Raw genomic sequence first — 26,970 nt, 5'->3', positions numbered from 1 at the left:
TTTAGAGAAAAAGTTACTGCCTGCAGCTTAGGCTTTTATACAGACTTCAAGTTGGAAAACACCTTAGCAATCATCTAATCCAACTTAATTTAAATTGAGCTGAAATATGCCTCCTTTTGACTTCTGCTTATTTGGCACTAATTTTGTCCTCTGAGAAGCAGCATAGTATAGTGGATAGGACAGTTGACTTAAAATCAAGAAGACCTAAGTTTAAATAATAGCTTAGACACTAGCTGTGTGACCCTGGCAAGTCACTTAACCTCTCTGAGCCTCAGTTTCCTCATCTGGAAAATAAGAGTGTTAGACTTACTGGCCACTAACGTCCTTTCTGGCTCTAAATCTGTGATTATGAACTACACAGGATAAATCTGATACCTTTTGTGTCCTTTTTTTGGTTTTTACATGACTGCCTCCTGTGAACGCACGCGGTTTGCTGTTTTGGTGTTTGATTTACATAGGTGGACCAGAAGGACCTCGCCAGTCCGACGTTGCTTGTGGGTCTGGCGAATAAGAAGTTGGGTTCTGCGGTTTAGTTGATTGCCTTTAGGAGTTAGTGTGTTTGAAAAATTCATCTCCCCGGAGCCAACCTGGTATCAGTCCTTTCTGAGGTTGGGTCTTGAATGACATTCATCCTTCCCCAGGCCCATCCTCAAATATTTGATGTCGACCTGGTTTTAACCCATTTGCCAAGAAGATTGTGTGAACACTGTGCATGCTACAGCTTCTTAGAGCCATAAGTGAGTGTTAGGTGATAGGTGGGCACCAGAGGCGGATGAGCAACCCTGGAAAGGGTTCATTAAGCCCTCACACCAGAGGTGCTAGTCCTTGAACATCCATATGTTCGTCTTGGCAGACGGGCTAACCCAGGCTGAGGGTAACCAGTGGGCCACACACTTAGCAGGTTAAGGGGGCTGTCTACCCCAAGCATGTGAAGACTTCACTCAACCCTTTTCCCCCACTCTACCCCTGATGGAATGGGCAAATGAAAACAATTTGTTAACAGTGACCATGAAGGCAAGCTGAAGCAGGCGTTGTGGAACACTGAGAGCTTGGTCAGACATCGAAAACACCAAGGTCATCCACTGCATCGCAGGCTATTGCCAGGCTTTTGTCTTGCCACTGGACTTCAGTGACACTGGAAGTGAGAGGGAGTCTAAGTAAGACTTCGTGCAGCTCTGTCTCATTTAAATCCATTCCACATGTAAGTCAAGACATCACCCATGGTCATTGGGCAGTGGGTCCTCTTCAAAGATGAAAAGTGACTGCTCAAACATTTGATGTGGGATCTGTCAGAGATTTAAAAACTCCACACCATAATAATGCATTGTTGGGAACAAGACTTTAATAAAACAGAATATCTCCAGTATTTTTTCATTTCATTTCTGTGCTTTAAAAATGTAGGTATCTGTAGACGTTTTTCCTTATTTATAGTAATTCTAGCAATCATTTGGTTCTTATCCTCTTTCCTCACTCCCAGATATTTTATTTGATCTTCCAGCAAGTCTTTTAGGTAGAATTAAAATGTTAGGTAATGTACCAGTATTACTGATGATAAAATTGAGGCCCAGAGAGGTTGAATTGCCTGAAACCACATAGGTACATAATAGATTTTTTTTTTTTGCTTTTTTTGGAGGGGCAGTTGGGGTAAAGTGACTTGCCCAAGGTCACATAACTAGTAAGTATTAAGTGTCTGAGGCTGGATTTGAACTCAGGTCCTCCTGACTCCAGGGCTAGTGATCTACTCACTGCTCCACCTAGCCATCCCTAGATTTTTTTTTTTAAATAACATATTTAGATTTACTTGTATTTGATAGTTTATGTGTTTGTGTATTTTCCACTCTCGGTGCAGGTTGAAGAGTCAGCAATGATTGGAGTAAGTGGTTATGTAGAATATCTTCGTGAACAAGAAGTATCTGAGAGATGGTTCCGATACAATCCCCGCCTCACCTGCATCTACTGCGCCAAATCCTTCAACCAGAAGGGCAGCCTAGATCGCCATATGCGCCTACACATGGGGATCACACCTTTTGTCTGCCGCATGTGTGGCAAGAAGTATACCCGCAAAGATCAGCTGGAGTATCACATCCGCAAGCACACAGGCAACAAACCCTTCCACTGTCACGTTTGTGGCAAAAGCTTCCCTTTCCAGGCCATCCTGAACCAGCACTTCCGCAAGAATCATCCAGGCTGCATGCCTCTAGAGGGGCCTCATAGCCTCTCCCCCGAGACAACAGTCACATCCCGAGGACAGGCTGAGGAAGAATCACCCCCACAGGAAGAGACAGCTGCCACTGGGGAGACTGCACAGGGATCTGTATCCACCACTGGGCCGGATTGAAAGATGGCTGGGGAAAGGGGGAGGGTCCTCTGCCCCCTTCTGGGCCATAAGCAGCCAGCATCTGGGCCAAGGGCTGGTTCTTGGATTCACAAAATGCCACAATCACTAGAGACAGGAAGAAGCTCCCAAGATGTTGCCAAACTAGAGGATTAACAGAGTACACAAAAACACTCAAGGCTCTTCCCTTCCCTTCCCCCCACTTCACACCTCAGAAAATAATTAAGCAAAACAGCTTTCTGATTCAGGGATCAACAGCTTTGGTTTATTAATTTTTTTAAGAAAAATTTTTTAAGAAAATCCAGGATAAACTGTCATTTAGTTACCAACCATGGTTTCAACTCTGTGAATTGGTCCAGGTGACTGACCTTGGTGGCTGTAATGTCCCAGCTCCAACAAGCACAGCATTCTGTCTTCTGTCATCTGGATCAGCTGCAGGAAAGGAGGAGGAGAAGGTAGTAAGGACAGGGCCTTGCTCCTCTACCTCCCGTGCCAGTTATTACTGTTTCCACAGTCAAAGAAAAAGAATAGTTCTGGTGGTCCTTATTGTTCTCAAGTTTCTTTTCAACAGAATGTGATTGGGGGCTTTCTGTTTGCTCCATCCAGGCAACTGGCAGTTCTTGCCTGATTGCTTCACGTAGGCAACCTCTTGCAGCAGTATTCTAGTAGGCAATACAACTGTAAGCACTGTAGGCTACCAAAAGTTAAGTTAGCAGCTGAGGTTTGCATTAGACAATGCTGCATTTGGGGGATTAGGTGTGTGGTGAGGGAGATGGGGAGGAGGGGGAAACTGTGTGTCTGTCCATGTGGACTAGCACAGGACCGCATTGCAACTTCTTGACTGGGGCGGGGTGGGGCACACGATAATGCTTTATACATCTCTAAGCATTAGGCAAGTGGCTCAGACCCAGGTGGATTAATGAGCTAAAGGCTGACCACCAAAGTCTTGTCAAACCCCTGGCTCCTGGTCTTACATAACAGCAATATTGTACATCAAAAATGTCACTTCCCAGTGAAATTATGCTGGGTTGTGTTTTTAAATCCATTTATCTCCATGTTTGATAAATTTTATATGAAGTTTTAAAAAAAAGTTTGTGTTATAATAACATTGTGGTTCAGGAAATATAAAGCTATTATTCCTATTGCAACCATAATTCCGTTCCCTCCTACATATATAATAGCTTATATTTCCTGCTCACTTGAAGAACCTCACTAATTCCTTTGTCTCCAGCCTGCCAATTTTCAGAAACCCCTCAGCAAATTCGTATTCGTTTGAGACTGTTGCTTTTTAAATAGTACATAACAGGGCATTTACCACAGAGCATCATCATGAATGCTCAAAATGAAGCCCCATTTTTTGCAGCAAATGAACAAGGGGTCAGTTTTGATCCTGTTTGTTCTCTTGTTCATTCTCAAGATTTAGCAATATTCACTGGGCCTCTTTGGCATTTTTAGGTATTAATGAGGTTCTCTCAAGTTGAAAATCATGGAGAGAGCTTACCAGACCTGCATATCCCCTGCCCTGGATGGGGAGGGGAAGGAATTAGGCTTGTGCTGATAGTAGGATTTTTTTGAATACTAAGGCATGCAGGTAAGTAGTAGATGACTGCTTTCAGACCCAAGTGCAAATTGAAGAGAAAAATCTCTGGCCTCCCTCATTGTTGGAAAAGTTACTAGTCTTTTTGTTGAGTTTTGCTTTAAAGTATTTAAAATCTGCAATGGTTTAAGAGACTGCTTTGGTGCAGAGGCACATGAAAATGAAAAAATAACTTCCTGGGTGTTAGTCATGCTAGTGAAGGTGAACTGATTGTGAGCACACTGGTCAGGCTCTCTTCCCTTTCTGAGAATACGTTGTGATCTGTGGAAAGGTGGGTAGAGAAGAATGAGATTTTTCTGAAAACAAGCAGTTGGAGTGCAAAGGGTGGCTGTTAAAAAGTAAATTGTGTTATTGTTCATTAAATTCTGAGTGCCCTGCTGTATTCCCTCCTCAAAGAGAGGTCATTGCAATTTTTGGAGGGGTCCAGGAAGGCACAGTTTCTTCAAGTGGAGTGATGCTATCATGTAATGAGAGCCTGCCATACAGGGGAGAGCCTGCTTCGGAGTTTGCTCCGAAGGTTATTCCTTTTCAGGAGCTGCATTTTGTTTTTAGAACTGTGGACCAGGCATGCCACTGTTGAATGGGGCAGCAACATCATATGGTGAGACCTGTCTTCATTGGCCATCTGAGGACTATCAGTGTTACATGGCCAAGCCAAGAGGGAGTTCAGGTTAGAGTGGAACCCTTAGAGGAATTTTTCATTAGTCACTAATATGAGAGGTGTTTGGACAGATTTTGCCATATTTAAGTGGGAAGAAAAGGGGGGACAAGTTCAGAAGATGCTGCTTTAGACATAGCTTTTAAACCTACCAAAAAAGGAAAAAGAAAATTTAAGTGTATTCTACTCATAAGAGAGTGTGCCAGGAAATACTTTGTTGCTTTGTTAGTTACTTAGACAATTTTAAATAAGAAAGTATAGCTTTTATACCATTACCAAAATGTAAAGATGAAGTAAGTAATGATTATGAAAGAAAAAGTTCTCTTAGGCAATGTCATTAATTTCATCCAGGTATAGCAACAAAGGGCTCCAATGAAGTATGGACTACATTATTCATATAGGAAGACCATGGGTGTGTAGTGAGGTTTAGTCTCTTTTTTCCTTTATTTGACTTTTCACAGTTTTTTACTGTGTTGATACTGTGAATAGAGGAAAATCCCAATTATCTAAGACCAACAGCACAATTCTCTAAGCTGGTTCTTTCCTCTTAGTTGGCCTAGCCAGAACCATAACACTCATGAAATCCTTTCCTAAGCTAGTTTTAAAGCAAAATAAGGCTTGGGAGGGGGGGGAGGGGTAAGGCATTGGTTTTTTGTTTTTTTTTTTTTTTAGCCTTTCCTTAGAAAAGATTTACTCTGTAACTGCCCAGAATTCTTATTCAGGTCCCACTGTGACATTGCCCTAGTTCATAGTTAAAGTCACTGTAAGGTCATTAGAATAGGGATTAACAATATTCTTTCTACTTTTGCTGAATATGTGTGTGTGTGTGTGTGTGTGTGTGTGTGTGTGTACAGTTTGTATGAAGAATGCCTCTTAAATATGTCCAAAATGGACTGTTTATTTGACTCAATTTGAACTGAACCACTGACAGCCAAATTTGAACCACCTGATGTGTCCCCTCGGAAAATGAAACTGGGTTTGGCACTAAGGGCTAAATTTTTTACAAAAGATCATTTAGCTGATACTAGTGTAACTTCTGTCAGTTTTGTGTAAACTGGTGGGCACTGGGTGTGATCTCATTTCATGTTCAGTAAGTGGTACTTTAACAAAGAAGCTGCCTCTGTTCTCAACAAGAAAACAAAGATGGCAACTGTTATCTCTTTATATTCTGAGATGGAACTTTTATTCCAGTAAGAATTCAGTATTCTTACCCATCATCTGAATGAAAGTATAAATTTACTCTCTACATATAGTTATTTTATAATTGGGCACAAAGACCAATACTTTATTCTCTACTCAAAAGACTCTAATGTTTTGTTTTCTCTTTACTCAGAATCATACTTACCTCTGACCTCAGTTGAATTTATCATGTCTTGGGTTTCATTTCGTGTACCTTCCAAGACCAACTCATCAAAGGGGTGAGTTATGTCTCTTAATCTTCTAGGAGAAGCTAATAGGACAAAATTGGAGATAAAAGGAGGTAGGAGATGGAGGAAGGCTGTTTTGTTTCTTTTTTATTTTGTTTTGATTATTAGTATCTTCCCTGCTTTTATGAAATGGGATTTTTCCAAAGATAGTTTTGACAGTAAAAATATAAGCATTTTCTCTTTGTGGCAGTAGTTGAAAACTAGAATGCATAGTGCTCTGATAGGAGGGAGGGTGATGTGGTACTAACGTGGTGTGACTGATAAAATCTTCTGTTTCAGTCTGGCTGTATGACTTTGGTTAGGTAAGAATTCCCTACTTTCTCGTCATAGTATAAAGGAATTTTGATTAGGTGACAAATTTGAAGATGTTAAGAAATGCATAGGTGGGAAAAGGATGTTTGGCTTGAAAAGAAGTTAACAGATTGTGAGGTATGCAAGATGAGCTGCCCAGCAACTTAACATGCAGTAGCCATGACATCATCCTCAGTGGAACCTAATTACCAAATCTTCCTTTCAACTGAGTTGCACCTATTTACAATTATAAAATGCATTTAATTTATTTGTGCACGGAATTATACAACGACTAGCCTCTGCCACTTCAAAGATTGGAAGAGAGTGGAAAGTGCTGAAGGATGTATTTTCGTGGGGCATTCTGGGTTTGGAAAAATGATCTATTTTTATCAATGACTGAGTCAGAGAAGTGATGAAGGCAAAACCATTAGCAAAGTACTTCCCCAGGAGCTATGATTTGGTTTGAAAGAATTCTCCCAAGATTTACCATTGCTGCTATTTTGTCTCTAAAATATAGGTTGGGGAATTTGAGCTATATAGCAATAAATCACCAGTTCCTTCAAGAGTTTTTTTTTTTTCTCTCTTGCAGACTCTTCTCTCTTTACCTCTTTTGTACTACTTCCCCCAGATACTGAGGGCTTTAGGGGGAAAAAAACCCCACTCAGAATTGAACCTCATGATTTGCCTCTCTCTTGAAATTATGGTAATTCATTGATTAGTAACAGGCATGATAACTTGGCTCCCTTGAAATAGTTTCCATATAATATAAGATAAAGGTAAGACTTAAAACCTTTTAAAAAAAATAACCACAGAAGCAGAAAGGTGTGTGCCTGTATATGTGTATATATGTATGTGTATACACATACACACACACACACACACACATATATACATCTCTTATTGCTTTTGTGAGATTATGTACCTGAAGTCTTGTGAATTTACTGGAAACAGACAGCAGAATCAGTCCTACTGGAGAAAGTGTGTTTGGACTGTAGTACCAAGTACTTTTTTTCAGAGGCTACCATCCCCTTTCTCTGGCATTAGCATTTTTCCCAAATAAGCATAGTCTGTTTGAATTGAAATAACTGAAAGTTAAGCCAGGTTTCTTCATAATTTTGGATGTGTGAGAATGTGTGTGTTTAAATACTTACTGTTAAGGATTGTTGGATTTTAAGTGTCTCTTAGAATCATCCTCCTTCCAACTGTGAACAAGTTACTGTCTTGTAATTTATTTCTTTCCTGAATGTATGTTTGTCCATTATCTGTTTCATTGTGAATAGTGATTCTCAGTGTTCTAGTAGCCTCTGTGCACTAGGAGTGGCTGCATTTGGACACAGAGAGATATTGGAAATAGAAGATTATGAGAAGTAGAAATCCTGGGTGGGGAAAACTTTCTTGTCCATCCTTCAATATTATATGTAGAGTCTTGAATTAAAGGAATGTATACGGACAAGATTCTCTGAGCTATACTGATATACCCTCATGTGTTTGTTACTCATTTTGTGAATTAGCAGGTTTAGCTCAAAATATAGCTGACACCCCTAGTTTTGTATAGTGCATATATTGATCTAGTATTTTTCTTGAGTATACCTTCTTCCAGGATAGAGATTTGTGGACCTGTTTGGTATATCCAGTAAACATTCTTTCTTAATCCTCCCCTATTGAATAGGCATTTATCTACAAGATCCCAGAATATTTATTCAAACTGAGTCACTGTGGAATCTACTCTGGTGTAAGAGCAGTTGTACTTACATGGGAAGGGAGCTTATGCAACATTGCATGTCAGGGTTACCTAGGTTTTTATCCTTCTTAAAGAAATTAGGTTAGACAGAATCAATTGATAACCAAAATCTATCCTTCTTTGGTGGCTTCCCATTCAAAAGAAAACTAGTCTCAAGAATGATATTTTTTCTTAATCACAAATTTTCAGCCTTTAACATTTAAAAACCCAAATTTTAATCTCATTTCTATGTTTGGTTTTCCAGAATAATTTTGTATACTTATTTTTTCCTTACTGTCTCTTTCGGGTCATCATTTTTTCCTTCCTTTTGCTTTCTCATTTTTCTCCCCTTAACTTAATTATTCATCTGACAACTTTTCTTTTGAACTTTTATGTAATTTCAGTGAGTGCCTGAATTAACTCACTTATGATGAACCAGTGGCTTATCCCAGTCAGCCTCCCACATACACTTAGGAACATCCATATGGGTGGCACTCCAAAGTGGGAACCCAAAGGGATGAATGAGACTGAATCTTGGGAGATATTCTTTTTTCCTTTTTTTTTTTTTTTTTGCTTTTTGAAGGGCAATTGGGGTTAAGTGACTTGCCCAAAGTCACACAGCTAGTTTTTTTGTTAAGTGTCTGAGGCCAGATTTGAACTCAGGTCCTCCTGACTCCAGGGCTGGTGCTTTATTCACTGAGCCACCTAGCTGCCCTTTTGGGTGATATTCTTAAAACAACTGGTCAACTTTATTCTCAAAATAGACAGTTTTTTTTTGTTGTTTTTTTTTAAAGCAATTGGGATTAAGTAACTTGCTCAAGGTTGCACAGCCAGTTATTTTGTACGGATGCCAAGTATTTGAGGCCAGAACCAATCCCGGGTCTCCCGAGGCTGGGGCCGGCACTCTTACTCACTGCGCCACCTGGCCACCCCAAGATAAATAGTTTTTAAGTTGCTATTATTAATCTAACTATTAATCTAATTCAAAATTCATGTCTTTTGATCCCCTAGAATCTAATCTCCTAGAATAATCCTGGTGGTAGCATTTAGGAAAGATTGCAGAAACTCCTTTACTTCTCTTGGTACACTGCCCCACCCCTGCCATCACAAAGGCACCCCTTTAGACTATAGCAACTGAGGTCTTGAAAGGAGCTTAGAATTCATCCATGTTGAGTATGATCCATTATTGCAAGTGATTGGAAGTGGTAGGATGGTTGAGTACTTTGGCAAAGCAAGCTTGGGAAACCTAGCAGCTTTTGTAGCCCTCACATAGGAAAGCTAGTGGTTATCAAACTGGTTTTTCATTCCCTTCATCACATTGAGGAATTTAAGCATATACCAGGCTACTGCCCTCTGAGCTCTAGTTTTAGGCATTCTAAAGTATATATACAAATAATTTTTTGCAAAAATTAGGATACCATCTGGATTTCTGTGACTCTTTGTCAGATGAGTCATTCTATTGAAATCCAGGTGACAGTAAGCCTTTTCCAGGGCTATAAATTGATCTACTCTATGGTAGCAATGCAAATTTAGTTGCTTGTAGCACAAAGTGGTCCATCTTCAAAGGAGGCAAAGAAAGCCTGGAGCTGTTTTTGGTGCTGGTGTTGATTGGATGAAATTCTTCAAGACTAACCACACTAGTAGAGCCATAGACTGATATAGCCTTTGAAGGAGTCAGGTCACCTAAAATCCTGAGACTCAGGTGAGAGTCAAAGAACAGGTTCCTTTTGGAAAGAATACCTGGTTGCATCCTAGCTCCTAAAAGCATTTTCTGAGATACTATATAGAAAAGAATTTTCATGCAGCCCCTAAATCAGCCTGCACAGAGGTAACAGGATGAACTTAATCATATGCCCTTGATTCAAATAGCTGCTTTTCACGTTTCTCAAGGGTGTGTATGTGTCTGTGTGTGTGTGTGTGTGTGTGTGTGATTTTTCCATTCTAGCGACAAATGTTAACACCATCTGAAAGCTGTGACATGGTGGAATGAGATGGAATAGTTCATGAGCACAGTGATCTAATTCAGTGGAATTTAAATCTTGGGGCCTACATTAAGACCTACTTTCGAGGCACATGCTAAAACATCAGTTTTTTTAGTCTACCTCTTTCCCATCAAAGAAACAAAGTCCATTTATTATAATTGTCCTTTAAGAGGCTGGTGACTCAAACTGCTAAAATTGTCACACTGAGACATGGTCTTGGTAGAAGCTTTCTTGGCTTTTGAGCCTTCTGTACTTTGGCCTGTGAATCCATCTCAAGGAGCCAAAACTGATTGTTAAATTAAAAGGAGGGATGTTTATTGCCTTTGCCGGCACCATGTTTATGTATGCAACAATTTACTGTACAATGAATTCATGGAGAATTAGGTAGCATCTTGAGATTTTCATAGATGTTAGTAGTTGAAAGTACATTAGTGATTATAATTGGGAGCCTATTAAAGGTGAATGTGGTCCAAATTCCATGTAATCACTCATCCTAAGGTATCAGACAGCATTACAGAAAAACCTGTTCAACCACAGACCCTTTTTGATTGATAAACAGAGCCTCACCTTACTCTACTTTTAAATCTATGCACTTTAAATGAAATTAGAGAAAATCTTATTCAGATAGCTTTGGAGGTTTCCTTAAAGAATACTTAAGCTTTAAGAAACCTCTGACCTTTCTCTGTTATAGAGCAAAGATTATAGAATCCTAAACCCATAGCAGAAGCAGAATGACATCCTAGATAAGTTGTCATTTGAAAACTACTCTATTTGAAGCCCTGCAAGAATGAGTAACCCACTACCTCCCCAAATAGCCCAATCCACTTCTAAAAAAGATTTGTAGGAAATCCTTCTTACATTAAGCCAAAATATGCCTTTCTACAACTTGCAGCCACTGGTCTTTGTTCTGCACCCTGGGGCCAAGCAGAATAAGTTTTCCTTTTTCCACACAATTGGCCCTTCAAATACTTGAAGACAGCTGTTAGCCCTCCCTGGGGCTTCTTTTCTCCAGAGTAAACATTCCCAGTCCCTTCAGTTGTTGGGGCTGTGGGTTCCTTCATCATCCTGATGACCTACTTTTGAATGTCCACCAACTTCCCAGTGTTCTTCCTAAAATTCAGTGCCCAGAATTGAATATGTTACTCTATAGAGTCTGATAGGGCAAAGTAATGGTACTATGACCTCTTTTATTGGGCACACTCTCCTTTCATTAATGCAGTCTAGTGTTTGTGGCTGCCAGAAAATACTTACTAAAGGACTTGAGTGGGTCAGCGTTTCATTGGTGTTGCAGGTTGCTACCCATACTTGCCCGTGTGATTTTTTTGTTCATATCCCCCCATAAATCTTCAATGAAGGCTCTATGTACTTATTGATCTGGAAGCCCACTTTCTGGCTTTTCATATTTTGTGGGTCCCAGCTCAACACCTTATCTATCCGTGTTTGATACCTTTCTCTTCTACATAGGATCGTAATGTTAGAGCTGGACAGGGACTTGGAGACCATCTAGTCCAGTTCTTCATGTCATAGAAGAGGATACTGAGGCACAGAGAACTTCAATGACTAGCCTAGGATCACAAAGCTACTAAGTGTCTGAGGGACTTAAACTCAGGTCTTTCTGGCTTTCAAGCCCAGTATTCTTCACTGCCTCTTGACCAGTCCACTTCCTTAATCCTTTCTTGCACATCCTTAAAAATGTGGTTTTGCCCCTTTTTGCATGTTCATAGCTGCCTGTTGAAGCCTCACACTGTTGACCTGTATTGAGCTTTCAGTGCCCAAAACTCTGAGATCCTTTTTACGGGAACTGTTGTTTCATTGTCTGCTTAAGCAGTTGAATTTTTGAACCCAAGATTCTCCTAACAGATAATAAATATATAGTTAATCTATTCTCTCTTGTATTAACAGTTCAAGAGCACTTGGTCCACCCTTGACATCTGCATTTCTCTTACAAGTCTTCTGATTGCAGGACTTAATAAAAGTTTAACCAACCGTTCTTTTCCCCTGCCCTCATGTAACATTTGTGCCACCGGCCAGGCTGTGTATGAGCTGGAGTACATGTGATGTTGTTGAGTACAAAAGTGACTGGAGGAGTCTTGGGACTGGTGAAGCAGTTTTTAGAAGTTGGTTGTTCTCAGTAGCCTTGCGTTGCTTGTATCTCTTAGGCTGTTACTGCCACAGATTCAAGTCACCAATCTGCTAGGTCTACTGTGAATGAATGATGTACTCCAAAGTCAGCCCTGGCAAAAGTAGCATGTGGGGACTTTTGAATTGTAATATCATGGCTTTCTTGTTACTTAACTTTGAAAAACCTAGTAGATATTACTGCAGTCAGTTGATAACTACTTTAGATCGGGAAAGGAGCTGAAAACAAGAGAATGGGACCGATTTCAGAAGCCAACAATAATATACCTCGGGCTAATTTGTAATTTGGCACTGGGATAGTAGCAGTTTGTTGTATCATTTATTTTGAGATGTGTTCCAACCTTAGAACATTCTCCCATATATCACATGTAGCTTTTGCTGTGCAAGGTGAGCCAGTTACTATGAAGGGGTGAAAAATGTGGTATGTCGGCACATACTAATTTGAAGACTTCAGCGACGTTTGTAGTGTTCAATAGTAAATGCTGTGGCCTGTTATGCTTATGTGGCTCCTCTTTCTGAATTGTAGGTTCCTTAACAGAAGCATGTTTTATGATAACTCCCTTTGGAATGTGAGCTCCATTTTACTCATCTCTGATTTAGAACCTTTTTCTTTCCCCAAATGTTTATGCTAAGAAATGAATAGGTTCCTCTGAATTTCTTATTTTTCACATGGGAAATCCACACACAGTTTTACATGAATTTTAATCCTTAAACATTAGTATGTGATGCCAGGCCCATTTTAGACAAAAATAGATCACTAAAATTGAGTATTCTTGAATAGATCAGATTTTTAAAAGGGACCAGATGGTAATAGCCAGACAGTCACTCTCTTTAATAGGAAAGGTATGTTAAAGAAAATAGGAGCAAAATTAGAACTCCAGTCTAGCATGGCAGATCACCCCAATTTAATAATCTTTCTCATTAAAGAAAGATTCTGAGACAGTCATTTTCTGTGCCTTTAAATACGAACTTCTCTAGTGATTACAGTCTGAGGAGAGAATTGCTTCCTATGCTGTCCTGGGTGAATGCATGCAAAGGAAAGGAAAAGGGAATTCTTGAAAATCCAAGGCCTTTGATTCTGTCATGATTCACCATCATTTTAGTGAAGGGAAAAAGGAGGTTCTGGAGTCCATGATTTGAGAAGCTGAGTGAGAGGTACATAAAGTAGTTTAACCTTCACATCTGATTGGATTTTTAAAGAAGGGGAAACACTATCTCCCTTTATCTGCTGTAATATGAGCCCCTTACCTCAGAGTCTGCCCTTCGTGACAGAGAAAACCCATAAAGATCACCTGGAGGAACCATTCTCATTGTGAAGGCTAGTTCTTTTGCTATTCTTCTTCCCCCTAGATGGAGCCATTGTGTGGCTTCACTCAACAGAGGTTCCCTTTTTAAATATCAGTAGATTTTGTAGTTTGGTACTGTGAATGAGAAAATAGAATAAAAGGAAAGGAGACCCTGAAAAGACCCCCATATCTGTATTCTTCCTCGCTTCACTTTTCTGAGGAGCAAAAGTCTGAAAATTCTAAGCCAATTAAAAATAGATTCAGTGAGGTTAGGGTTTCTGATTTCATCTTCAACCTGGAAAAAATTTGCATAAGTTCATTAACTAGGTTCTTAATAGACATAACAATTATAAGGCAGAAAATAGTGGCTAAAAGAGTCACTGTAAAAACAGTTACAGGAGAGAGAGTTATTTTAAATAAGTAACCCCTTGAAGCCAGTGACGCCAAGTTGGGGGAAATCACTGAGAAATGTGACTGACATCTCTCTATAGAATAGACAAGACAGTTACATAGCAAAAATATCTAAAATTTATATTGTATTCCTAATTTTATTTTTACAAAAATAATTTTAAATCATGTAACTTGTATTAAAAAGTGAGCCTGTTTTCTTCCTTTATCTTTTTTGAAAACTGGCCAAACTTAAAATAACACTAATATAATTCAGTATAATTCAATTGTTTAAGCACATTCATTTGAATGCAGATTGGTATATTAAAGATAGCTCCTGCAAAGGAATTCATGTTTAGTTTGATTATTTTCTTACATAATATCTATCTTTTTTCATAAGTATATGTTTATAAATATATTTACTCATCTACTGTGATCTTGGTAACAGAATAATTTCATTTAGTTATATCAAAGATTCTAAAATTCTAGTTCTGGAAAAAGAGAGCTTTTTTATTGCTTTGGTTGTATTTTGGCCAAGAAAATGTTTCTTTGCACTTTCTATTTATAAAGAAGCTATATAGCACATTGTAGCCACTTAATACAGCTGTTCCCTTGAGAATGAGATATAGGTGTTAAAATAAGGTTGATGTTAAAAACTAAGGGAAGTAGGAAAGGGACTTCAATAGAATCTGGCCTGAATCTACCTAGGATGGAATTGGGAGTAATACAAAAGTATGGTTATAAAAAACTCTAGGGATTGGTCTAATAGGGCTATGAGGTAGCCAGCCCCCCAGTAGGATGTGTGGGTGTGGATGTTTTTGCATGTCTGTGTAAGAGAGGTGTTCAGTTGAGGCGGAAAAGTAACTGCAGATTCTTCTACCTCCCCATTCAGAAACAAACATGCACCCAGCTGCCTGTCACCACCAAGGCCTGCCTCATCTCCTGCTCTGCTTTAGCCCTTCTACCTCCAAGCACTAACTGAAGGGAATATGCAGCATACAGGAGCAAATACCAGGCCCACATTGGACAGGCTGAAATGTCTGACATTTTCTTCATTAGGTATGCGTGTTAACATTTTTATTAGTTTTCTAAACCAAATCCATTTCTAAGCACTTGAGAACCTGGTTTAATATTTTATCTATAGGCTTTCATTTGGTAGGAGTGGAATCACTTTTTCAAAGAGTAATAGAATAAGATAATCCTAAAAAATCTATTCAGATCCAAAATTCTTGTTTTAACTACTGTTTGTAAAGTGTTAGGAGGGTAACACCCCTTGAGTTGTTGGTATGTGTGCCTGTATTTGTATGGAGAGTTAGGGAGTGAATGTGGATGCTTACATAAAATTATTTTAAGGCTTTCTTTTTCACATCATCCATTTTGTCTTTATTCATTTCAAAGACTGCCATTGGCCCACAGTCCATTAACTTCTGACTAGACAAGGCCAAAGCTCAGAGGGCAATCATTTGCATTTAGGGCATGTGTGTCTGAGAACGCCTTCATGTCTTCTCATGCTATTACTGTTTGTTGTAAGAGTCTATGATCTCCTGGGGGAAGTATTTGTGAATATCAAAAAATTCAATTTCAGCAGTGAAATATCACAGTAAAGACTACCTAGTTTGGTTAGTTGGCAAGCTGGGACCAGTACCTAGATTATCTGCTTGTGGTCAGTGTTTTTTCCACTATTACCATGTTCATCTCCAGATGGACAGCAATAGTTTCCTACAGAGATAATTTCTTGCTTGACATGGAAGTTCACCTCAGTATCTCCTAGGGCACAGTTACACACAAACCAGCTAACACCCTGGTGTCTTTATTAGGGCTTGTTGACACATCAGAACTGTTAACCTGCAAAGTGGGATCTTCAGAGTTTAATGATGATACATAGGCCTGAAGAGCCGGGGTTCATGGGAGCTAACTTCTTTAAAATTATGCTTCACTTGGTTGACATTGTTGGGGAAAGATTTTCCTGCTATTGGCAGGAAAAGGGATTGAATGGCAGCCCAGAACCTTCAAATTCTTCAAGTCTGGATGAACTTTACATCAGGATTAATGTAACTTCCAGAATTCAAAGGTTAAATTTGAAACCAATACATACTTTTTTTTTAATCAATGGTCTATATTATTTAAGTTAAATCTAGATAGGGTGAAAAATATAAAGTTTCCCTAAATATAATTATTTAGTATCCAATCTCTGTTTGATCTTTTTTTTAAATATAGTACAAAATGGTCTTATTGGCCATTCATTGCTAAAATAACCTTGGAACAGAAAATGAAATATTTAACACAAATTTATCCAAGATGTTTTTTTAATCTTAAATTTTAAAAAATCTTCAAAATATCAAAAGTATCAAAATCTACATGTTTGGTTTTTTTTTTTAATCTGGATGAACAAGCAAGCAAACAAAAAAAAACCTCGTGTAGTCTTTTAATCTAGCTGTTGGGGGTACTGAGTAGATTTCCTTTTTTGAGTAAATTCTAACCTTAAAGTTAATCAAAACAATGCCATCACTTTGCCTTCAAAGGACTTATTAGAGCTGATGAAGTGGACAGCTGTCTATTTTTAATGCTTTCTACCTTTTAATGATAAAGCCTTGGCCAGCCCTCTGTTATTAAGGTGCTACAGACTGTGACTAAAGAGTGATTCTGTCTAAAAGTGGGGAAGGGAGTGAACCAGTTTCAAAGATGGGCTTCTGTTCTATGTAGTAGTTGGCAGGTCAAGACAGGTAGCCTTTCTGATGGCTTTAAATAGTGATAAGGACATCATTGGGCATGTAAAGGTCAATATAATGACAAACACAAACTTCTGCCCGAATAGGTTATGAATATTTTAGGAAGGCAAGGGTGAGTGGAATCATGGGAATTCATTTACCATGACTGCTTGTTATCTTTTTCCTTCTTGAGAATAGTTTTCAATCTCTAAGCCATGGTAATACCCTAGACTCAGGAATAAACTCCTGCTTAGGAAAATCCTTTCATTTGACTTTTTCATTCATCAGAGAAGAATTCTCTTTTGTTCTGGTGCTGCCCATGTATATAAGACTGGGTTTTGTCTAAGTCAATAATTGTTTTTTTCTGCATATGAAGCCAAAGTTAACTAATGCCCAAGTAATTCTAGTAAAGCATGTTAAACCCATGGGGCTGGAGGGAGAATACAGTCACCCTACCTCTCTTCTAGATCTCTCTTCCATGTGTCTTGGATTAACACTGGTTTTTAGAAATTATTATTATGGAGCCAACCTAGACCATTTTTTCATGGTTAGTGATAGAGAGCCTTCTCTCATTTTCTTTCTTCCTTTTTTTTTTAATTTGACTGATGTAAGTCTACCTTGATGCATGGCCATTAATTGTGAAAATGAGGCTTACCTGGTGCAGTCATTGATTGGCAGATGATGAAATGGGCAATCTGTGGATAAATGTATCAAAGTAATTCTGGAAAGAGATGAAGTCAGTCTGTGTGTCTATATGCATTCTTGTTCCTCCCTGAAAAAACATGACTCCACAACTTGTCTCCTGTAATAATTTTCATCTTCCAGGTTCCAGTCTTTTGAAGTGCATCTTGATCAATAGTGTAGACTATATCTCTACCTGCTCTTATGGTCAAAGCCACAATACCTAGAAGTTGTCATGTTTGCAGCTAGGCAGGTAGGCATTTCCTGGAGGCAGTTATTGGCTAACAGAAAAGGCACAAAAAGATTTCTCTGTCATTTCAGGTTTCTTTCCTCTTTGGTGTATTTGTGCCGGGAGGGAAGAATGGTGGATAGGCAACCAGAAAGAAAGAGAGTGACTTACACAATATAAATTAAACTGTATAAGCCAAGCTGAGCAGAGGGGGTAGGCCCAGGTAACTATTTGTCTCTTAGCTTGACTCTTTTTTTTTTTTTTTTGGAGGGGAGAAGGCAAGGCAATTGGGGTTAAGTGACTTGCCCAAGGTCACACGGCTAGTAAGTGTTAAGTGTCTGAGGTTGGATTTGAACTCAGGTCCCCCTAGGACTAGTGCTCTATTCACTGTGCCACCTAGCCCCCCACAAGCTTGACTCTTAAAGTGAAAATTCTGTCAAAATGAGGCTTTCATTATTCACTGGAGTTATTGAATGAAATGCACTGGCCAATGCCTGGGTGTTTTAAGTATTCATCAAGGAATCTGAAATAGTTCCTTTCAGTATCTCTGTTCTAGAATATTAAAGACTTAACCCATTAGTTCCTAAATGAGGAGCTCTGACAGCCCTGTGTTATATTGAGGGAATTATATCTTCAGTTACCTGGAAACTTTGTTTCTTTTTTATCCATCATCATCATCCCTGATTCTCAGTGTTTTGTAAAACCAGAGTATTAAAAAGGTTGATACCTCCTGTCTCCCACCCCTACCCAAATACACAGAAAAACCAAGAATGAGGTATGTAATCAACCAAAACAGGAGAAAAGTACCCATGAATCATTGATCTAAAATAATAGCCCCCACAGCTCTTCCCACTTTGCCATTCCTAATTCCAGTCCAAGTGTTCAAGGGACTAGTCTCTTGCCTCAGAGAATAAATTTAGCTCACAGTAGCTAGTAACTTGAATTTTAGTGGGGGAAGGGTGGGAAGCAATGACAACTGGTGAGGGTCCAAGGGGAGGCGTTCGATGTAGAAGTTGAGTCAGCTTCAGGTTAGGGCTTTTTGATAACATAGTTCTTTCCTATTTGCAGAGTTGATAAATGTTGTAGTCTCATGATACCATTTATAGAAAAGGTTTCCTTCCTCTTGGGGTGATGGGCCTAAGCTTTTTGTCACAGGGTCATGACCATTAGGCATTTACTCCTGCCTTTGGGACTTAACATTCATCATAGTGAGGCTAAGATTTTAGGGCCTTCAGATGGGCCAAAAGGGACCTTAGAAGCCATCTAACTCCTTCATTTTACAGATGAAGAAACTGAGACCCAGAGATATTAAGTGATTCCTATAGGGTCCCATATATAAGCAGTGACAGAGCTAGGATTCAAGCCAATGTTCTTGAGACTCCAAATCCAGCACTCTTTCTACTGTACCACGTGCCTCCCTTTGGCAGAGTTTTCACACTGAAGCAGGATCTATGGATTACTGTGAAGCTTTACTCCATTTTTATGCTACTTTTAGCTGCACTGGATTAATGTGTTTTATTTTGGGAGACAGGAGCATATGGAGAAGAAAAAAGAACAGTTTCCACTTTGTACCTGAAGCAAGAGATAAAGCAAATTCCATCTTGGCAAAGTTAACTGTAAACCTTGGACAGATTCCCCTGGCCTCCTAGGCTTGCGTGCTGCTTCTCCTTGACCCTCTAGAAGATACTTCTTTAGACAGCTAACAAGACAGCTTTAGAGATTCCATTTTGTGAGACACTAGAGATGGGAGGAAAGTAATTTCTAATCCTAATCCATTTTCCAGGGTGCTACTAGCCAGTCCTTTTCACCCCATTACAATCCATCTGAGCCTCTAGATATGACAGCAGGAATTATGAATTGGGGAGGTTGGGTCTGGCATATTTCTAGCCTTTAGAAAATGTCAGAAAAGTTTTTCTCTGCCTTTACTAATACACAAAATTAGTACTTTAAATTTGGGGATTTCAGCTGAAGTCAATGAAGGGGAGAAGTTGATTAAAATAGCCCTTATGCTTGTCTCCTCATAATTTTAGTGGGAAGTCTACCTATGCTGGTGGGAAGGCTTTGAGGGTAAGATGAGGGAAAAACTAATGTAGCAAATATTTAGTTTCTTTCAGGTGATTACAGTCTGAAAGAAGTCTATCCAAACTGTTCTCTATGGTGCTTTTTCTTATGTGGTGGGAGTTATCCCATCTCTCCCTCATCGTCCCTGGGCACTGTGCCTTCCCACTGGCCTCTACAAAAAACAAATCATACTAAACTCAGATGCCAGGCTTCCATGACACATTTCCCTTCCTCGCCTCAGGCTTATCACTTCTGCACAAAGCTGGGGATGTAGCATTTTCCTTCCATTTGGAAAGCGCTTTGTTTGTCCTAAGAAGTGGAGTATCAGACTGAAAATGGCCAGGTTATATTCTGGTATTAACTAAAGGAATGGGGGGGGGCAAGAAATCCCCTTTTTCCAGTCTCACAGTGATGCTGCCCCCACCTCTCCCTGTGAGTTTGTAGGTTACCATAACATTCCTACGCAGCATCCAAGCTTAGCTAACACTGCAAGTGGTTTTTCCTCATGTTAACCAAGAAGAATTCATACTGAAACAGACAATCAGTTTCTAAAATCTCTCCTAAAAGGGAGAACATGATAGACTCTATTTATCAATTAGATTGTTTACCAGTCTCTTTTTCCCCTTTGAAAAATTAACATTTGAAGTTATGTCCTTCTCCTGGAGCAATTACTGCATTTTAAAAGATGCATCAGGAGAACAAATGGCCCAGTGCTGCTTTTCCTCTTCTCTGTTACTGCTGAGGCTGAGAGACTGGGCATTTGCATCTTAGGTTGAAGAGTAGTTGCTTAAAAAGTATGTTTTACTGTAACTTTAAACATATCTTCCTATAGATATGAATACTGTAGGGTTATTTTTTCCCCCACCTTTTAACCATTATCACTTAAATGTAAACCACCCCTCCCTTACTGAAAAAATGCACTTTAAATCTTACTATGTGTGGCTGTTGCTGGCTTTGTGGCCAGGTTATTTTGGTAGGAGTTGAGGAGGGAGAGCTGTTGCCAGATTTTTTGCTGCTGCCATCACCTGGCAAATGAGTGCAGCTCTGCCTCCTGCCTCAGCAACCCCTCCCCAAGAAGAGTAGATCTGATGGGATTGTGGAATGCACGAATTCAGAGATGTCCGTTTCTAAATGAGCCCCACCCCCAAAGAAAAAAAAACAACCCAAATGGGAAGAGGTCTCAAAATGTTAGCTCCCCCCTCCATTCAAAAATTTGGGGTAAATTCCCAACCTTAGGGATTATTTTTACAGTTAGGAAACTTTCCAGCTGTATTAGCTTAACGTGGAGGTGACTGTTGAGGTCCTTTTCATTTGAAGAGTTAGTGTTCACACTGAAAAGCCAACTGGTTGAGGTGTGGTCCTACTCTGTTATTTCTAGATATCAGAATTATTCCCTTAGATTATTTCACAAGTTTTCTCAACACTCTCTTCCCTTAGATTCTTCTCTTCCCCAGATCACAGGATAATAGTTCTTGGTGGGGCTGCATGTCTCCTGGAGGGTAGCCCCAGGAACAGTGTTGGGGGGAGGGCACAAGGGTGGGCAGAAGACTGGGTTTGGGGCAAGGGGAAACGAAGAAAAGGTGAAGATACAGAACTATATTAATGTATTTAAAGCAGTTTAGCAAAAGCTTTCTCGTTGAACAGCTTTAAGAACAATGTGAATGAAAACTTAGCAAGTTGGTTAGGAATCTTTGAAAATTCTATAAATGTATACTTGAAATTCTGTTTGTATAAAGAAAATGCATTTTCCTCTTTATTTTAACACTGTGTAAAAGAACATTATGCATGTGAGTGGTTTGAGAATTAAATGGTTTAATACTCTTATCCTGACCCCTCTTTTTTTGTATGATGGAAATACTGTGACTTTGTGATCCCCGGTTCCTTGGGGCATATGTCTCTGGTCTTTCACAGAAAAGCAGCATCATCTTTCTGCTCCACTTTCTCAACTCCAGATGGTTTTGCAGGAACCCCACCAGTAGTGGGCAGCTTCTCCCTCCCCTTCTTGATGGTTTTAAAGGAAAAAATGTTCACAGGTAGCCAAAGATGGGAATAGTCAACATTTATTTACTGGCACCCACAGACCGTACTAGGGGGAGGTGCAGAAGAGCAGGAGCACCTCAGTTCACACACGGGTTGGATATTCTGCCCATGAAAATGATGGTATTGAGAGCAACTTCCCTGATCAGAACCAGGAAGGGCCGATTGGCCTTGAAGGTCACCCTGTTGAAGTTGAGCGAACGACCAGAAATCACAACCGCAGTGCTTGCAGCAGCTTCGCTACCTTCCTCATTTACCTGTCATTAGATGGGGGGAAAGATGTCACATTAGCTGACACAAACATGCAACAGTCCTTCCCGGCTGGCTATTTAAGCTCTTTAAAAATGCTGCTGGGCATCAGGTCCTCGAAGGTGAAACTGGGTGAATGGAGCATAGCTGCCTTCGTTACTGAAACACACCTGCCCTTCTGGTACAGAAAGCTGCCCTCTGTTGAAATCACACCTTTTTTCATTCATCACGTGCTCACTACACACAAAGCGATCCCATCACCCCAGGTCCAGAAATTTCAACCTAGCCTAGGTGCCATACATCAGTTCCGTACAGCACTGGTGGCACCCAGTACTGTGATATTATGTTGTATGAGCTCTCACAGAAAAAATCTGGATATAGGCCATCTGAGTAAACCATCATTCTGTTCTTGGGGCAATAAGGTCACAATTTCTTAAGCATCTACACAGGACGAGAAACCCCTAAGAAAAGGGAATTGGCCTCCTACCCTGGTGAATAGTGAAGGAATTTCTGCAGGTGACAGAGAGTAGATCCCTCCAAAAACAGTTTTGCCTGGGCCCCAAAATTCAGTTTATACTACTTGAGCAAGTTCTTTGTACCCCCCGCTCCAAATGGAACTCTGTGCTTTTTGCTGTATACAGTTGGATGTTCTCTTAGGTTTCTTTGCCCCTCAATCGATTCACACTTCTTCACCATGGCTTTTGCAAGGATAGGCATCGTGAAAACAAATCGCAACAGAGTGTTTCATATTCCCAATGATGGATACAGAGGCAAATACAGAAACTAGAACAATGCTTAACTGGCAGATATCTCAAGGCCAACAAACAAAATGAGGCTCAATTGATTCCTACCCCAGAGATTAAGTTCTTATTAGCTGTGGCCCTTAGGATTTTAAACTGACCCCTGGATCATGTTAGCTTCTCAGGGCTGCATAGAGGACCCACAGAGAGCTGATATTATGGTTTAGTGACCACAAGTGGCATAGAGTAAATTGGTCCTTCAGTTTCTTATAGTGATATTCTAAAGCCCCTAAGTTGTTCAGAAGAGTCTATCAGGGGTCCCTAGGAATAGTATTACTAGTATCAGTTCAAAACCCCTTCAGCATCTGCTGTTAGGAACAGATTTCCCCATGGAGAATCCAAATCAGCTCAATAATAAGAAAAATTGTAAATGTTTGGCCAGAAAAAAAGGAACAGTCCATAAAGCTTCCCAAGGAAAGACACCCTTTGCTTGTATTTTACTTCTGATACCTTCAGCTTCCTATGGTAATGTATGGCCTACTTCTGAGTACACTTAGCCAAATGACTAAATGACCCTTTTAGGGCCATTCAGAATCAAAATCAACACACTCAAATGTAGTACCATCCCTGTCTTGAGCTAAGGAGAACAATGAACCAATTAGAAGGCACTGGTAAGACATTTGGCTTTGAAAGGCGGGAGAAGCAGTTCCTATATGGGGGTAGTGGTTTAGTCCTACTTAAGTCAAACTTCATGGCCCTAATGTTTTTCAATATTAGTCGACTACGGGCAGCTACTAATCTCCACAATGTGCCAGACACGCTTCTAGATGACAGAGATGCAAAACCAAAAATGAAATATCCCTTACCCCGAGGAGTTGTCTTCTCCATTGGGGAGAAGACAACATATAAACATATAACTGTATACAAAGTCTGTATGTCAGGGAAACAAGGAAGCCGCCTTTCTTCAACTCACAAAAAGGAATTCTCTCAAGTTTTGAGTTTCTCTTCAGTGTTTATAAAAATTCAGCATCTGCTTCACATACTTGATTTATCATTTGAATGAAAGTAAACCCAGCCTTCTCTCTCAACCTTCACACCATTAGCTTGTGTTTAAAGATGGCTCTGTGGCTTATGTGCCTAGCAATCAGGAAACACTTATGTTGATGGATTGACATATAAAATAAATACAGATTTATTGGAGAGGGGGTAGAAGGCTGCACTAACAGCAGATAGTTTTTTGGCCTTGAGCAGGATCTGTCAGGTAGGTTACAACTTCAGGTATACGCCACTGCTTTTTAGTGGAAGACTAAGAACTGAGATGTCATTTTATTTTTCACGAGGTTGAAGGTTAGAGATCTATCACTTCCTCCCACTTTCTGTATTCAGAACTTGGCCTCTGTCAGCAATTTGCAATACTGATAATAAGGATTCCCTGCTTCTGGTTAAACTTTATTTGCAGGTTAAACAAAAAAAGCATAGTAATTTGATTTTCTGTTGAGTTCCCAATGGTTAAAAGCCATTATTTTAAGGGTTGCACATCTGGGAGGCTGGTAGCCAGCGTTTTGATTGATCATTAGGGTCAGCTCTCTGTACAGAGGGAGTTGATAGTTGGTTCCATGTTATTATCTAAGCCTCACCTAACCCCACCCCACCCCCCCCAAAAAAATCTACACCTCAACTAGCCACACTGTCTGAAATGTGCACATTATTCACCCATTTGACCCTTGAAATTTTCTGTTAAGAACTAAGAAAATTGCCCAAGAAGGCCGAAATACTAAATTGCAGTTACCCTATCAACACACCAAAAACAATTAAGTTAATTAGGTCATCTATGAAGTTACCTGGAAAAGCTATGAAGGGCTTGGATCAAAGCCAGGGACATTCTAAATTAAGGGATGGAGGAAGGAAGAGATGCATTGCATTAGACACTCGGGGAGAGCAGTTCTGGGGAATTCAATGGCACTTGACCTTGAAGGGAAGGAGGAGCTGGTGGCTTGGGGACTGAGAAATGTTGTAAACCTTGATTTTGCTGAGCTGAGATCCAGCTGGTCATAATGATCAAAGATTCCCTTGCCTTCTGCCTACACCCATAGCCACCCATGGAGCAGGCATTTCAGAGTTACATTTCTATGGAAAATGTAGTTGGGTAAAGTGAGAACAAAGCCCAGTAAGAAAAGGAGGAAATGGACAGAGATCCACTGACCTCAAGGAATGCTTTATGGAACGCATCTGAAACAAACAAGTCTCGCTGGCCTTCAGCAATGATCCCTGGGGGAAAAAAAAGAAGTTTTGTATCCTGAGACTAGGGAGAGAATCCCCTCAAGTTAAAGAGGGCAAGTGTTTCAAAAAATGCAGGCACTTAAAAGGCTTATTAAGTTCAGTTGAACTAAATGAGACCAGCCCTCCCACTCAACATTATCATCAACATATTATTACACATTGAAAGATAATTTAAGGTCATTCAGACTGACTCATATGAACTTAAATTTCATTTAAATTGTGCTCACCAATAGAGGATGGCACAAAAGCTGTATTTCTAGAAAAATAAGTAAATAAAAGCAAAGCCACACCATTTATGAGGGTGTTTTATCATCTTGGGCGGGCCAGACGCTATAAAACCCATCATCCCCTCTGTAAATGGAGGCGACATCAACTGACAGACTGACTGGTATAATGAAAGTCCTACTCAGACAAATAGCTAATATTAAAATGTCCTTTCCCCTAACATTGTAAAGAATGCTATGGTTACATAAATCCCAGAAAGAAGAATGGAAAAGCACATAACCATGGAAGTCTCAAGGACTGACTCCTAGATGTTTCATAACGTGTAACATTCTAATGCTAGGTTTAGATAATTTTATAAAGCTATTTTTCCAATTCACTATCTTCTTATTTATCATATTGTTTTGGGGCCTTTTTCAAAAATATAAATTTTTTAATTAGCCAAAACTAGCCTTTTCTACTACCTCCAGTCTTATCACACACACACACACACACTGAAAAAGAAAGGAAAAAAAAGGTCTTTGTAACAAATATACTAGTGTAGTAAGGTAAAACAAATTCCTGGTTGGTCATGTGTAAAAAATATGTATGTACATATCAGTCAGGCAGCCAGGTGGCACAGTGCCTAGAGTCAGGAAGACTCATCTTCCCGAGTTCAACAGACACTCACTGTGTGACTTCGGGCAAGTCATTTAACCCTGTTTGCCTCAGTTTCCTCATCTGTAAAATGAACTGGAGAAGGAAATGGCAAACTGCTCCAGCATCTCTGCCAAGATAACCCCAAATAGGGTCACAAAGAGTCCGAGACCACTGAGATGACTGAACAACAACACACCAATCTGTACTCCTTGTTAGGAAGTTGTTTGCCACCTGTCTAGAAGCACTGATTTTAAGAGTAAATTAATCACCACTTAATGAGATAGCCAGGTGACCCAGTGGATAGAGCTGAACCTGGAGTCAGGAAGACCTGATTTCACAAGTGGCCTTAGACACTTACTAGCTAGGGGACTCTGGGCAAGTCACTTAACTGCTTTCTGCCTCAGTTTCCTCATCTGTTAAATGGGCATAAGAATAGCACCTACCTCCCAGAGATGTTGTGAGGGTCAGATGAAATATTCTTAAGGCAATTTTATAAAATTAAGACCAATTATAGAGAGCATGACAAACTCTCAAATAGACTGAGCAGTCATTGCCTTAGCGACCTTAAAAACTAAGCGTGCTTTTCCATTTCTTTCTTCGATTTGTGGCTTTAGCATTCTTTGGAAGGTCAGAGGAAGAGGAGGAGCACTGGCTACGTCTCTGTCTGTATGAGACCCAAATTCTGTCTTCATTGTGTCCCCCACCCTGTTCCTCTTCAGAACCATCCTGGGAGAAAGCAAGAGACAGATGTTCATGCTCACCTGGCAGCTTGGCCCGTTCTGGGTTGAAAAGATCATCCAGGCCCATCTGTTGCAGGTTATCCTTCACACTGAAGTTGTCCTCAATGCGGAATCTGGGTACGTGAACTGCCAGCAAGGTCTCCTCTAGGCCGTCCAGCCATTCGCGAAGTATGTCGGGTGTCAGGTCCCTCTCCACCTTCGCTAAGGACTTGTCAGGCTTGGGCAGAATCAGCACCATGGTGATGTCGTCGCCCTTGTAGGGTAACTCGAGCACCTCCACCTGGCTGCTGCCCCTCACGTGACTGTAGCGGAACTTGTTCTCCTGGTACATCATGGATGCCCAGCACTGCTCTCCGTCAGCCTTGTGAAACAGCTCCTTCTTAGTGTTTTCAGGGCTGAACTTTGACTTCCACAGGCCCTGGGGGATTAGAAGGAAAGTCATGGATCCAATCCCAAGCAAGACACAAATCCAGGCTCCCTTGCTTTCCTTACACGTCATTTCCATCCTCCCCAAGTCTTGCCTTCTTCCTCTGGGGGGGATGGCTGGAATTCTTTTATAATG

At 40.1% G+C, this 26,970-nt stretch overlaps 2 protein-coding genes across 5 annotated transcripts in view; one reads left to right on the top strand and one right to left on the bottom strand.

Moving 5' to 3' along the window:
* ZBTB37 (zinc finger and BTB domain containing 37) overlaps positions 1 to 21,325 on the top strand; it is a 31,915-nt gene extending 10,590 nt beyond the window's left edge. For 2 of the 4 annotated variants that reach the window (XM_069065548.1, XM_069065547.1), the window contains exon 4: positions 1,850 to 21,325. In XM_069065548.1, coding sequence (XP_068921649.1) covers positions 1,850 to 2,338 — 489 coding nt within the window. In that variant the 3' untranslated portion in view covers positions 2,339 to 21,325. The remainder of the gene's footprint in view (positions 1 to 1,849) is intronic. The other 2 variants (XR_011163887.1, XR_011163886.1) reach the window with 2 other exon arrangements.
* A 221-nt stretch (positions 21,326 to 21,546) lies between these two features.
* Positions 21,547 to 26,970, bottom strand: part of SERPINC1 (serpin family C member 1) — a 28,583-nt gene continuing 23,159 nt past the window's right edge. The window contains exons 5-7 of the mRNA XM_069065549.1: positions 26,430 to 26,826; positions 24,731 to 24,795; positions 21,547 to 21,795 (exon numbers count right to left, since the gene is read on the bottom strand). Of these exons, the coding sequence (XP_068921650.1) occupies positions 21,619 to 21,795; positions 24,731 to 24,795; positions 26,430 to 26,826 (639 nt within the window). The 3' untranslated portion in view covers positions 21,547 to 21,618. The remainder of the gene's footprint in view (positions 21,796 to 24,730; positions 24,796 to 26,429; positions 26,827 to 26,970) is intronic.

The sequence above is a fragment of the Petaurus breviceps genome, unplaced genomic scaffold (assembly GCF_028583685.1).
Source record: "Petaurus breviceps papuanus isolate PSGF00001 unplaced genomic scaffold, PetGlider_PUasm1.0 90692, whole genome shotgun sequence".
NCBI classification, from domain to species: Eukaryota; Metazoa; Chordata; class Mammalia; order Diprotodontia; family Petauridae; genus Petaurus; species Petaurus breviceps.
Note: the sequence above shows the minus strand (reverse complement) of the source record. Positions and strands in the feature narration are given on the sequence as shown.